Raw genomic sequence first — 16,051 nt, forward strand, 5'->3', positions numbered from 1 at the left:
ACATCCGGAGTAACTCCACTTAGTTGCTTAGTCATTTGAAATAGATGGCACACTCGTATACCAATTTAGGTTACAAGTTGTCAACTTGTAACGACACTATATATATATATATATATATATATATATATATATATATATATATATATATATATATATATATATATATATAATATTCCAAGGCACTATCATAAGATAGGGTTAGTAACAAGTCATGTGGAGAACATCCAACCACATTCACTCCTTTGTTTGACTTTTTACTTCTTGAAAGTAGTTGGTTTTTCCAGACATTTTCTAGTAAACAAACTCACCTACAACTTGTACTTTTGACATATATTTCAAAAAGTAGGTCTTCCCAACACTAGGATCTGTATAATTAAGTGTTTTACATGTTGAGTCACATACTCACATGGACCACCTCTTAATATATTAACAAAATTATATAAATGGTCCATATGGTTTAACAAAAGTTATAACTTTAGTCTCTATTATTATTTTTTTGACAAACATGATCCTTGTGGTTTGTAAAACTTACATGGTTGGTCCTAGGGGTGTAAGTGAGCCGAGCTTAAGAAGAGCCTTCAATTATAAAGCGAGAATGCAGTCAGAAGGCATTTACATGGTTTGATGATGAAGTATAGAGGACATTTACGTCATTTGCACACACAAGTTCAAGAACAACTTCAGTCCAACCTTAGTCTTATCTTTTTGGGTAGAATAGAAAACAGTAGCCAAAATATTTAATCTCTTACAATTTATACAAAATTTCAATGGAGAAAAAGTCAACCTATCTAAAATTAAACCATTTTGTATCTCCATTGAACTACAATCATTAATAAGTTAAAATCTCAAAAAATAGAATCAGATTCATCATCAGAACTAACATATTCTAACTCAACCGTTTTTTCTTTCCCTTGTTTGACTTTCACTTGTGGCATTTGACTTTTTTCAATCTTTACTCTCTTTGCATTTAGTTGCTGACTTGTTTTGACATCAGGTGGATTTGACCCCACAACCTCTGATTTCCTTTTTTATTAAAAACCCAAAAAAACAAGAAAATTAGAAAGTCACCAACTTTCTAAAAAAAGAAAGAAACATAAATGAAGGAATCATGACATTTTACCTTTTATCTGTTGAGCTCTTAATTGGTTTGTTTAAAACTGGACTCGATTTCCCTGTAAATCAACTTAATTCTTTACTCAACAATATTATTATTATTAAAAAAAAAGGTAATTAATGTAATATAATAATAATAATAATAATAATAATAATAATACCTGCAACTTGTGATAGAAATCGAATTCCTTGTGAGTAAGTATTTGTTGTCACTTTTCCTGCATTACTGTTACACAAGTACATATAATTATATAAGGCCATGATTTTTCTTTTTTCTTTTTTTATAATTTAAAAGAGTTTTCACTTCTAAAAATAGAAATTAATTTTAAACCTCAATGCCCTTCTTAACCCTTCAATAGAATGAACTTTTGCAGGTTGTCCAGGTTTAGAAACATTTGTCTGGTTTTCAACCATGTAAATGCCTTCTGTCTGCATTCTCTCTTTATAATTGAAGGCTGTTCTTAAGTTCCTGAAGTAAATGCAAGAAATAGCAACCTACTTTTATTTATTTGTTTATTAATATGAAAAATAAAAATTGAAAATACAAAGTTGTAATAGAAAGAAATGAAAGTAAGATGATATAATACTAAATATGGAAATTTGTTTTCATACCCTCCCATGAACTCTACTCTTTTAGTTGAATATTTTTCTGATGCATTCTGTTGTAATTATGAATATATAATTAGTGTGATATTACCAAAAATGGAAAGAAAAGAAAGATCAAGAAACATTACCTTTGTATGAAACTTGCAATATACTCCATGGCGTCTAGAACCCAAAAAAAAAAAATAGTGTTAACAAGAACATAAAGGATTCTAAAACAAGAGTAAAAGATTTGAAGTGAAAACTATAAATATTAACAAAAACATAAAAGGATTCTAATCACATACTTGTTGATAACTTGATTACAAGTTTTGCATTGTCCAAAATCAGCAGAAGTTCCCAACTTTAACACTTGTGGAGCAGAAAAAACTGTCAAAGTAAATCCTGATTTCTGAAAAGAAATTGATACAGCAATGTTGATATTATATTATTATGGTATTATCCCTGATCAATGATGATGATGAGAAGGGCATTCATGTCTTTTGCACAAAGAAGAGAATAAGAGCAATTCCATGCCCCATCTTTTTGGAGTAAAAAAAGATATAAATAACACAGTAAAAGGTAAAAAGTAGTACCGATTTTGCATTCTTCCTAACTTCACAATTGAATAGAGCAAAGATTGTGCCAATTTCTTCTTTACTGTTCTTTTGATAAGTATTTCCAAACAAGAAAAGGGAAACAGTTTTTTCATCTAAACATCCAATAGTCCATATGCTGTAGGGTTTCCCTGTAGAACTAGTCCTTATTTCCCCTTTCTCACATAAAACTCCAATAGTTGCCCAACATCCAGAAAGAGTGTCCCCTGATAAAAGATTCCTAAAATAGTACAAAAGTTATAAAATGAACTTAACAATCAGAGTAATGAAGAAAAAGTAGAGGGTTGTGATGTGTACTTTATTGCTGTTAAACGAACAAATCGAATATCAGCTAATCGATCACTCAATTCTGTTCGAGAAACCAACTGATTCCTGAAAATAAAGGGGATATAAGAAAAAACTTAGGGTGTGATTGTGTGTATATAACTTTATATATACATGTTCTGTATTTGAAATTATAAATGAAATCACCTACTGGATTCTCAAACCAGAAAACTTTTCAACATCAACATCACTTGACTTCTTTCCATGGCTGGATTTGAGTGGTTTCTTGGAGGGTTCAGGCTCATAATCTAGACAATCCTCAACAGCGGTTCTGAAAACAGACATGTCTGCATGTCCCCTCTGTCTTGCAGATCCATCGTCAGATAGATATCCTGTATTCATATAGATATTGAGAGAGATCCACGTAGGTTTTTTGAAAATGAACATACTCATTACAAGCTTAAAGATTAGGAACTTAATGGAAATTAAGAAAAGTTACAGTGCAGTTACAAAGAGATTGTGAGAAACCCTTCAATATTCTAAAAGTTTAAGCAATCCGATAAAAGTTGAAGAAATTGCACTGCCCTAATTGAATTTGCGATGGTGAAACAATAAGATTATGTGCAATAAAAAGTTCACTGACCTAAATCGAACAATCAAACAACCAAACAATCAATCACGCAGATTAGGGTTTAACGGATAGGTCTCCTCATCCAAATTTGATCAAATCTACTAACAAGCTAGAGTTATTTATTTTTGTAAATCGAACAATCAACAAAACGCACACTGAATCTGTAAAGGATAGCAGTATGCGGTGTGCTTTTGCTCCGAACGAAATGAGACGAAACCCACACGGATTTTACGAATTAACACACTAATTAAAAAATAATAATAAGCTGGAGTTCAATAGCATAAAATATACATATATTACCAGGTGAATGGGGCGAAGGAGAAGAAGGAGGGGTTTCTAGCACCCTGTCTTGAAGGGAAAGAAGAAGATCGAGATCATCACCGTGTGTTGACATGATGGATTCAATGGCTTGTCTGATTCTGGTAGCAGTATGCTGTTTGCATCGAGTGAGATAGATATGTATCCTTATGTAAATTTTGCTGATTTTTGGAGGGAATTTTCAAGTTTTCTTCGGTGGAAAAACTTTTCCCCCCAATTTGTGTTCAGAACATGTAACTATGTAAGTTAACAAACTTTTACTAGGGTTTTGTTGTTCTATCGTCAATATTTTAGGAATATATATTTTTTTTTAAAAGTCATAAATTATTCTTTTAAATAGAAAAATCCAAGAAATCAGAAAAACTTTTACTTTAGCCCATTATGACCTTTTCAGCAGCAGCAGGTCACCATGCCACATGGCATGTCATGTGGACGCATATGATGATGTGGGGGCTGATGTGGCATGTCACGTTAACTTCTTCCTTATTAAGGAAAAGACAGCTTTTTAGAGAATTGAAGGGGAAGAGATTCATACCTAGGTCTTTTCCTTTCAAACCGACAGTTTTTTTAGAGAACTGAAGGGGGAAGAGATTCAAATGTATCTCTTTTTTCAATTCTCTAAAAAAATGTCATTTCCTTAGTAAGGAAGTAGTTGACGTGACATGTCACATCATCCCATTCGTCCACATGATATGTCATGTAGCATGGTGACCTGCTGAAAAGGTCATAATAGGCTAAAGTAAAAGATTTTTCCGATTTCTACCGGTTGGGCTAGAAGCTTTATTTGTTTTTCAACCTTTCATCCTTATATATATATATATATATATATATATATATATATATATATTAGGTGTAAAACCCATGTATTACATGTGTTCATTTTAAATAAAAAAATATGAAATTCTAAATATTTGAGAAGTTTGAATTTATAAGAAAAAAATAGAAAAATATTGAATTATTAAAATTAAATTGTTTGATTTTCTTTTAAATTAAACAAATAATTTAGATAAATAAACAAAGGAAACTAATGAAACTTTAATTTAGAAATTTTGAAATTAGAAGGAAGTCAATTAATAAAATTGATATGGATTTATTATTACATTTATTGCAATTATTACATTAAAATAGTATGTGGAAATCAATAAAATAAAAAAAAAACCACAAAATGTCATGTGGAAAAAAAAATAATTGAAAATAACCACAAAATGACATGTGGTCAAATCAATGAGAGTGTGACATGTGGCAAAAAGTTCTTTATTTATTAGAGCGAATATATATATATATATATATATATATATATATATATATATATATTAGGTGTAAGACCGTATAGTTTATTAAAAATAAAAATTTAATATCAATGTGTAAACATTAAACATTATTTAAAGAAAATACTTTTACATAAATATAAACGATATAATGAATAAATAAGTAATTCAATTTATACTAATAAAAAAACTATCGACATATTTTAAATAATGAGGTAATAGTTGTTATAATTAAAACAGTGAGATTACGGTGGACTTTTCAAATTAATTCAGAAGTAGATTGAAAACGTATATGTTGATATCCACATGATATATTTGGGTTGACATTTGGATTGGTACCGGCAACATATGTATATTTGTTTAATGATTGTGTTTTGACTGTTGCTACTGAAATTAGAAAAGCACTGAGAAAATATAGACGGTGTAAAATATTTGTAACTTAACGTGTATATTAAGAAAAAAAAAAGATAAAATAAGCGTAGTGATATTATCGGAAATGATATATAACGAATTTATTAAATTAAAATTGGAAATAGATTCAAAGCAGTGATGATCATGACGATCATTAGGTATGTAATAATAATAATAGTTAATACAAATATGTATTGGTTATGTCACAAAGGTCTATACATAAGTAATTAATCAATATACTTAACATCAGTTTGTAACATAAAAAAATATGGAAGAAAAATCAAATATATGATAGAAAAGAAATATCGTTTGGCGTGGTGGACAAAAAATTAAATCTCCGATTATCCAAATATAATTTTATAATTTTTCTTTTGTCTTTAGCATCACTAGATAATAGATTTTGTAATACTAAAATTGAAAATAGATTAAAACTTGTATGCTGATATCCATATTATATATTTGGATTCACATTTTCTTTCTTCATAATTGTATTACATATATGATATGTAAATTATATGTACAACTTAATTGTCATATAACAAATAAAAACTGATATTATAGATAGATAAAATGCTAAGCAAAAATAATCTTGAAAAGGAATTAGTTACAGAAAATTTAAAATCCAAGAACCAACCATTAAAATTATTATATCTCACTTTTGACAATATTATTTTATAGCATTTCATTATTTTAATTCATGTAATAAAAAATATATTAAATAATTTTAATGTTAGAAAAAAACAAACCGTTTATTATTATATATTCAGTTTATGAAGAAAAATAATCTTAGGTTAAATAATAAATGTTTCAACAGTTATAGTATTGACATACATATTTAATACAATGAATATTTTAAATATATAATAGAAGTATTAATTATTGAAATTGATTAATTTTTTATTAATAACAAATATAAATACTTCATAATGACATGTGGTATTTAAGTAATTTCAAATTTTCAAATAATGACATTTGATAAAAGCCTTGAAGAAATGACACGTGCCAAAATGGTTTGCATTTATTGGAATAGATATCCTAAAGTTTTTTTTTAAATAATGTGCTAGTGATTCGAAATTACGCCTAATCTATACAAACAAAAACCTCTTATCAGGTGAGCTCAAGAGTTGAATTGATTTTCATCCATCACTTTTATATATATATATATATATATATATATATATATATATATATATATATAATGATGAATCTTTAAATATGTTATTTTTTATTTATTATTATTATTATTATATGCGAAAAACATTACATGATTTTTTAATTTTTTTTATCAAAATTATTAAATAAATAAACACATAATTTTATATGTAAAAACTATATAAATGTAAAAAAAAAAAAAATACATACAGAAAAAATATATATATATATATATATATATATATATATATATATATATATATATATATATATATATATATATATATATACTTTAAAAAACATTTTTAAACTCTTCTTTTCCAATTAAATGTATTTGTTCATATTTTTTCAAATTATTTGTTATTATTAGTATTACTAAGTAAAGGACGTATAAATACGTTGAATGGAAAAACACATTAAAATCGTATTTTAAAGTATAAAACATATAAATACATTTTCTATATGTATTTATTACATCTATATGCTTTTTATATATAAATATGTATTTAAAATTTATTTATTTATTTATTTAATAATTTTTGTAAAAAATAATTTTAAAAAGCATATAATGTTTTTCGTATACAACAATAATAATAATCATAAATATATTTAAAAATTTATATATATATATATATATATATATATATATATATATATATATATATATATATATATATATGAGAGTGATAGATTAAAATCAATTCATGTCTTCGGCTCAACTAGTAAGAGGCTTGTGTTGGTATATTATAAGCGCAGGTTCGACTCCCTTACGCCACACTAAAATAAATAAATAAAAAAATAAGTGAAATCGTCAGAAAAGTCCTAATATTTTCGGAAAAGTTTTACTTTAGTCCCGAATTTTATGTTTCGAACAGAAAATTCCCGATTATTTGATTTTACATGATAATATGTCATTCCATGTTAAAAGAAAAAATTATTTTTTTGTTAATTTGAGCCAAAATGAAATAATCGGGACTTTTTATGTTAAAAAAAATTAGGACTTTTCTGACAGTTTTCCAAAAAAAAAACAACTTCAGCATATATATATATATATATATATATATATATATATATATATATATATATATATATATATATATATATATATATATATGGGACGTCTCACTTGAGATTAAAAAAAGTAGAGATCTTGAGATTCAACCTGAGCCATACATTTCTCATTTGTCGCTCTAACGCTTCAGTGTACCGACAACAGCAATGTATGCGTAATCATAAATGATTATACATATATGTATGTTCAGTAATCATATATGATTATGACAGTTGGTGGCAAGAAAAGTGGTGATGACAGAGGTGACGATGGTATAATTGACGGAGGTGACAGTGTGTCACACCCCCGAACCAGACGGCGGAAACGTCTGAGGGCTCGTGTGACTTAAATTGAAATATCATCACAATGAATATACATGAAACATAACATAAGCATCACCATGCATTAATACATTACAACCGTCATTGTTCACATCAAATACATTGTTTACATTACATAATCCCAAAACATAAATTGTTTATCAAATGACATCACAAAAGACATTCAGACACAAGCTTGATAATTCTTCATTCTAACGGTTACCTGAGAACACAAGTTATTTTGAAAACGGTCAACATATATAATGTTGGTGAGTTCGTAAGCAGGTTTGATATGAAAATGTTTTGTATTGTTTGTAAAACCCAGAAAATCCGATATTTTCTGAAACAGGAATTGTTTACGAAAAAGGTGTGATGATCCATAAGTATATGTGTGAATGATTTCAAAACATGTAAAAGTAATATGTTTTTCATAATAGTTTCTTGTATTATAGTTGTTGTAAGTAAAAGTGAATAATGTTGTTCCCCCGGAAAACCCGATGTTTTCCGATAAAAATAGTATGATAGTTTGTATTATTGTATCGTCACAGCATGTGAACATGATTTCCCAATGATTACTTAGATGGTAATGGATCTCTATGTGAGTCGTTATAACCATGCATAATAATGACTAATTCGCCTGTCTTGGCATCTTATTGAATGCCGGTCTTGAATAAAGATTTTGTCACCCTAAACTGGCCGAGTCTAACTGTAGCGAACAGCTTAGGTGTGGGGGAGTCACCCCCGTATAGATCTATACACAAACTCTCGCTCTCCCTCCAGGAGACTTTGATTATAACTACAGACTACGACCGACACTTATTGGTGTCACCCGTTATTTCTCACTAAATCCAAATGAAATTGAATAACATTGTTTTACAACCCGATTTATGTTTACTTGTATAAAATGTAAGTCTAACAGACGAAGAAAAGAGGACAACGGAGGCCCACTAACTTTGTATGTTATTACAGGCTGTCGAGTATGCTACGGACACGTTATAGCCCATTAAGCATATTATGAATGTTTAGGGTCTTATTAGCAATGCAAATGGACCATTAAGGCCTAATAGCATGTTAAAGCTGACAAAGGCCCATTAGGTATGTAATTGGGTCACCGGAAGCCCAATAAACATGTGTGATTATATAGGGCCCAATAATCATGATATTGGGTCATAAAGGCTCAATAGCACGAATAGAAGATATTTGAGCCCAACCATTGAATCATTTATAATTTATTGATCTTAAGTTCGTAATGTAGCTATTTGGTGTAAGCGAAATGTTTATTCGAAGTATTAAAATACTCTGACGTTTGATTTATAACGAAGCTTTGGTTATATATATATATATATATATATATATATATATATATATATATATATATATATATATATATATATATATATATATATATAAAACCATGCGTTATAAACTTAATATTTTTAACCCAATAATTTAATGTTCGTCTAATTGGCCCAAAAACATTTAGTTTGACCATTTCAGCCCCTTTATCTATAAAAATGGTACTTTTAGTCCCCTTTTATGAAAATTGACATTTTTGGTCCTTAAACCGTTTTTCTTGACGTTTTAGACCCAAACTTTATTTGAAATAATAAATTCAGCCCAAAACAATTGTATTTGCCATTTCCAGCCCTTAGTTGAAAAAAGTTTACATTTTTGGCTCAATTTCCGTAAGTTTTACAATGTTGACCCCAAAGTCGAAAACTTTGCATTTTTAGTCCAATTTTTACATCAAAGTCATTTTCAGCCCTTAAAACAGTTTTATTCACGTTTTAAACCCATAGTTTGTTAACTTTTCCATTTCAGCCCCTCAAATACTTCATTTTTCGCAACTTTGGGCCCAAAACTCGTAAGGCCCAAATTTAAAGCCCATTAAGCTAAAATTTATGTTTTTGACCCCTAGACAAGTGTTATTTTCATAAAAGTTAGATTTCTATGTAAATAATACTATTTTGTCCTTATAAAACCGAAAATATCATATTTTACCCAAAGTTTGATTATTTTTGCAAAAATGACACTTATAGGAATTTTGACTTTGTTTTCACTTCTTAAGCCTAAAGATCCTTAGATCTTTGAAGTAAGTTGTTTATTATGTACATTGTTTATGTATTCTTCACACTTTAGCCATATATTTCAAGATTTAGCAAATAATATCATATTTTCACAACATAAACCAAAGAAATCACATATAACAAGCATACACAAATAGATCAACACATAGTACTTATATTCTCCCCCAAAAACAAGTAAAAACCGAAAAAAAGGGGGTATGAACTCACCTTGCTTTGTTGCTCACGGTTTTGAAGAAGAAATGGAAGGGGTTGAGGTGATTCTCGGCCCTAGCAAGCTTCTTGAGAAATCTTTGGGCTTAGATGGGTTCTAAGAAGCATGATCATGAATTTGAATGAAGTAAGAGAAGATTTTTGATAAGATATAGAAGTTTATCCATGGATCTAAGTAAAAAATTACCAAGGATTTGTGATATGAGTGAAGAACCTTCTTGGAATGCTTGCAAATCTTGAAATTTTTGATGGAAGAATGAAGGTGTTCTTGAGAGGATTTGGAAGTATTTGGAATTGAATTAATTGTTTGTGTGTGTGTGTTGATGCTCTCGGCCGAGAGTAGAAGAAGAAGAGGGGAGAGAGGGTGAGGTGACATTGCATGGATGTCCACCATATAATAAGGAGGTGGCATGCTCAAAATTTTTCTACCTAATCCATTTTCTCTTAATTCTTCTTCTAATCTTTTCTTTCTTTTTAAATGGGCCGAGAATTGCATTAAGAAGGGAAGAGGATTCATTTTGGCCCAATTCTTGATCCTTACTTGAAATCATGAGGTCCATAAAGGATTTTTCGGCCCATTGGGCCCTTAGGGGGGTTCACGGCCCAATTAGCATAAAAGATTAGGTTTGCGGCCCATTAGGGCTAATTAGATTAGTTATGGCCCAACAAGGTTAATTAGGCTAGTTATGGCCCAATAAGGCTTATTGGAGTAGTTTACTTCCATTTTAGGCCCAATATGGCCCAAAAATGTCAAATCTCATGAAGGTGGGTTGAATTAGAGCCCAATTAAGGGTTCTAAGCCCAAACTAGTCAAATTGGAAACTTATTGGTCCATTAGGCCCAATAAGGAAATCCTAGTCCATAATGGACTTAAACCGGGATTTTTAGGGTTTCCAATCTTTTGTTGACTATTTGAAGTGTTTGCATAGAGTGATTGATGGAACTTTGGTGTTATTGAATAAACATCATGCATACTTTCAAGTTTTAGTCACAAATGTTATCATTGCTAATGTTTACAAATGTATTAGAATTCCTAGTTGTGACATCATCCCCCCGTTAGAGGGAATTTCGTCCCGAAATTCTTTTTGAAGCTAGTTTTGAGAATACGAGAATAGGTGAGGGTACTTTTGCTTCATCTGGTCTTCGCTTTCCCATGTGAATTCCGGTCCATGTTTTGCGTTTCACCGAACTTTCACAATCGGAATGCGACTTTGCTTAGTATGCTTCACTTCCCTGTCCATGATTTCAACTGGTTCCTCGATGAACATGAGATTCTTGTTGATTTCGATTTCTTCCAATGGGATGACAAGAGTTTCGTCAGATAAGCACTTCTTCAAATTGGAAACATGGAACACGGGGTGTACACTGCTGAGTTCACCAGGTAGCTGCAGCCTATAGGCCACTGGACCGATTCGGGCAAGAATCTCGAATGGCCCAATGTACCGTGGGTTTAGTTTTCCCCGTTTTCCGAAACGAATCACCCCTTTCCAAGGAGAGACCTTAAGCAACACCCGATCCCCGACTTGAAATTCCAGGGGCTTTTAACCGTTTATCAGCATAGCTCTTCTGTCGGTCTCGTGATGCTTGAAGTCGAGCTCTGATTTGAACTATCTTCTCTGTCGTCTCACGTATGATTTCTGGTCCTGTTAATGCATTGTTTGGTGTCTGTCCTCTTGCTAGCTGAGTGTCACCTACCTCAGCCCAACACAACGGTGATCTACATTTACGCCCATATAATGCTTCAAAAGGAGCAACTTTGATGTTTGTGTGATAACTGTTGTTGTACGAAAACTCAATTAAAGTTAAGTGGGTATCCCACGACCTTCCGAAGTCTATCACACATGCTCGAAGCATATCCTCAAGCGTTTGAATGGTTCGCTCACTTTGACCATCCGTTTGTGGGTGGTAAGCAGTGCTCATGTCGAGTTGTGTTCCCATAGCTTTCTGAAGTGATTGCCAAAAGCGTGAAGTGAATCTACTATATTTATAATTTTGTTGCAATATCAACCAAATGACCGGTTCTCAATGTTTTTCTGATAATCACTTTTTCCCAAATTGCAATAAAGTCACTAAGTTTACCAAAATTTCGATTTTGACACCGTGTTTTGTATTTCTCAATTATGTCATCACATTTATAATTTTGTTGTTGTATCAACCAATTGATCGGTTACCATCGGTCTAGCAGGTTACCAAATAAATGACATGTAACGCTTGGTTTCGGTATAAGTTTATTTCTCTAATTATTCAAGATTTTCCTTTGGGGCTCGACGAGTTGGAGGCTTCAACTCGTCGTGTCGAGAGTGTTTTGGCCGTGGACTTTAATGGGCCAACTCGACGAGGTGGGGTGCCTCTGTTGGAAAATGTGTCTAAGCCCATAACTATAATTGGTATGTACTTGACCCGATAGTAGCATGGTCCATTTGGGCTGCATTCATCAAAGCAATATTTTAGGAAGGATGTTTGAGTAAGAGGTTATTTATGATTTATTAATATATTATAAGTATAATATATTAATTGAGGAATCATATTATTTAATTAGTATTGGTCAATAATTAATTTAAGAAGTAATTTAGTGATCAAAAGAGACTAATTAAAGTGATACATATGAGTTGGGCTAAAGATCCATGGTTTGATTTGTGATATGCTTATGGGTTAATCCATGAAGTGGTTATCTAAATCAAATGGATGGGTCATGGGCTAATATGTATGGATTAGGGTTACACATGACCCTTGATATTCCATATATATATATATATATATATATATATATATATATATATATATATATATATATATATGTATCTATGTATCTATAAGCATGAAATCGGTTACCACTTGTATCCCAAGAAGGAGAATCCGATTTCTAGCCTCCATAATCTCTCTATATTCCTTCTAAATTGTTCTCGGTGTTTTGTGATTCCATTTGAGGCATCACACTATTGGTGCTAAGCTTTCTTGAGGCCATGATATTCAAGCTACTACACAAGGTAATATTTCAACTAGTTTTTATGATTCAAATATCACCTTGCATGCTAGTTTAGGCTTCATGCTTTGGAAAAATGTTTATTGCATGTATAATAGAGAAAACTTAGATCCAAAGAATTAGGGTTGTATGTGCACCATAGGAATGTTAGAGTACATAAAACCCAACAGTGGTATCAGAGCCTAGGATGTTTTCTATTGTATTAATGTAACTGTGTAATTTTCAAAGCTGAAAAACTGCATTTCAGGATTCTGCTAGGGCCAACTCACCGAGTCCATGATTGAACTCGACGAGTTGGATGAAGTTTGTCTTGAACTCGACGAGTCCTTTATGGCACTCGACGAGTTGATACATCTGATGGCAGAATCTTCGAATTTTTGGCCTGTTTTGGATTATGAACATTACCACATATTGTTTTGGTTCATAAAAATTGTTTTTAATGATATGGTAATGTTAATCCCCATCCAATAACATGATATTTGTCAAATTCTAATTTAACTACTTGTTTTGTATAATACTAGTTATTTGTATAATTTGAAGCTATCATGAAATATGAATCAAATTAGGTCAAATTGGTAAATAATCATCATATGATAATTGGATTAGTTAATTTGATTTATAAGTGTTTCTTGAAGAGTTCCATAACTTGCCCTCAAGTTATGGAATGTGAAAAGTCACATCATTCATGAAACATTAACTTTCATAAGTTATGAAATACCAAAGGTCTTGTAGAGTTCATAACTTGTCCTTAAGTTATGGAATTGGAAAGGTCTCATTCATGGAACATAAAAGTTCATAAGTTATAAATTTCAAAAGTCTTGACAAGTTACAAAACTTGCCCTCAAGTTTTGGAACTTGAGAAGTTACATTAATGAAACTTTAATTCCAAACCCTAGACTTTTAAAAATTTAAATTTCAACCCTTATACTATTATAATATTAGAGTTTAATATATATATATATATATATATATATATATATATATATATATATATATATATATAAGACAAGTCAGTCTTACCGTTAGTAGGCCTCATTCACGAAGCCGGTCTATAAGGGAGTATAAGGTTACTGCCTACAAAATGGTGGTTTAATGGGTGTCCACTCTCACCCACCGCTTCCTTGACTGGTGGATGGTCGTTAGCCGAACGGTTAGGATAGGACATTAATTCTCATTAATAAGTATAATGAAAATTATTAAAGTAACTAAACTTTTATAAATTCCCAATCTTAGTTACTTTAGGAAAAATGTGAAAATGGTGTTATTCCATGAAATTGCACTTTGCACCTTGTTAAGTCATTAGTGGAGCGTGTGTGGTTAACCGACACACTAATTTGGGATTGACAAAGTGTGGCAAATGATAGCTTGATGTTAATCATTGATCAATGAAGCGTGTGTGGTTAACCGGCACATTGATTAGGTGATTTGTAACATCGAGAGTACCAAGCTAATTTGCATGGTATTCACACATTGTTTGTAATCCTCGGTATCCCAGTCACAAACTTGAAGGGCATAATCGAGATTTAAACATGCCATTGAAGAGTTCAATGAATATCAAAAGAATCTAGGAATTTCAATTCATTTAAAACCTAATCTTCAATTTTGTTTTTCATGGTGGAAATTGGTAAATCGTCATTTACATACCTTCAAATATTTTGCAATTGGATTACGGCATCCCTCTTCCGAATTGTAAAATATTGTGTTGGGTCCTAGCATTAATATTCCATTTTGGGTGTTATATTAAGGACCCTTATCTGATCTAAACTTTGTCTTTCTTTTCATATGTCTACTTCAAACAATGCTTCCAACCCAATCCCTTCCTGCTCTTTCTCCCTCATGAACTTATGTGGGAGGGTCATCTTTGATGGACCGAATTTCAATGATTGGATTCGAAACATCAGAATGGCAATTCGTTATGAGGACAAAGAATATGTCCTAGATTAAGAGCTTCAGGAGATTGATGCCACCACTGTTACTCCCGAACAGATCGCGGAACATACTACTGATGAGAGGGATGCGACAAAGGTGTCATGTCTAATGATTGCTACCATGACTGTTGAGCTGCAGAAGTCCTATGAGGACTACTATCCTAATGAAATGCACCAGGACTTTATGGAAAGGTACCATCAAAGTGCTCGGTGGGAGAGGTACGAGATCATTGCCTCCATGATCACAACCAAAATGAAGGATGGAGAGTCCATCACGGCCACTTGCAAAAGATGCAAAGGTTTGTGGACCGCTTGCTAAAGCTAAATGTCAATTTCGATGAAGAATTGGCAATTGAAATTATCCTTCGCTCCTTACCTCCTTGTTATGATCAGTTTTGTATGACTTATCATATGAACAAGGAGGAGGTGACTCTAAGCAAGCTTCAAGGTCTCTTGAGAACTGCTGAAAGCAGTTTGAAAGGCAAATCTGTTATACGTACTCCTACTGAAACTACCTCTGTCCTGGCAATTGGACATGGAAAGGGAAAGAAGAGGAATACTCCTTCCAAGATTCGTAAAGGAAAATCCCATGCTGGACCCGCTTCCAGTGGAGCCAGAGTTGGTTCTGTTACACCCTCTTCCAACCTAAAGGAAGTCGAGTGCTTCCATTGCCATGAAAAGGGGCACTGGAGACGAAGCTGCCCAAAATACTTGCAGGATATAAAGGATGGGAAGTTCAAACCCTCCTTTGCAGGTATTTATAATATTCTATCTAATAACTCATCACATGTTAATTCTTGGGTCCTTGATACATGATGCGACTTACACATTTGTTCTGATATGCAGGGTCTAAAAAGAAGTAGGGATGTGGAGCACGGGAAGATGAACTTAATCATGGGGAATAGGGGAAAGTCACCTGTCACCAAGATTGGAGTTTATTCTTTATTACTTAATAATGGTTTAAAATTAGATTTGAATAATTGTTGCTACTCATCTGATATGGCGAGGAATATTATTTCTTTTCACAGTTTGTATGAACAAGGTTTTACCTTTTCTTTTAATAATGAAATTTGTAGTATTAATGCTTATTACAATGGTGTATTTTATTTTGAAGCA

The 16,051-nt window shown here is 31.5% G+C and overlaps 1 protein-coding gene across 1 annotated transcript; it reads right to left on the reverse strand.

Annotated features, from left to right (window-relative positions):
- Positions 1-667: 667 nt before the first annotated feature.
- On the reverse strand, positions 668-3,775 carry MCM10 (minichromosome maintenance 10). Its single transcript, XM_079087340.1, has 11 exons — positions 3,508-3,775; positions 2,788-2,968; positions 2,610-2,684; positions 2,292-2,532; positions 2,004-2,107; positions 1,848-1,881; positions 1,726-1,772; positions 1,445-1,582; positions 1,275-1,339; positions 1,121-1,172; positions 668-1,023 (listed from the first exon to the last, which is right to left on the reverse strand). The coding sequence occupies exons 1-11, from the start codon at positions 3,599-3,601 to the stop codon at positions 846-848; spliced, it is 1,209 nt and encodes a 402-aa protein (XP_078943466.1). The 5' UTR covers positions 3,602-3,775; the 3' UTR covers positions 668-845.
- Between the last annotated feature and the right edge of the window lie 12,276 nt (positions 3,776-16,051).

Source organism: Lactuca virosa, chromosome 4 (genome assembly GCF_052849685.1).
Source record: "Lactuca virosa cultivar CGN04683 chromosome 4, Lactuca_virosa_CGN04683_v6, whole genome shotgun sequence".
In the NCBI taxonomy this organism is placed as follows: domain Eukaryota; kingdom Viridiplantae; phylum Streptophyta; class Magnoliopsida; order Asterales; family Asteraceae; genus Lactuca; species Lactuca virosa.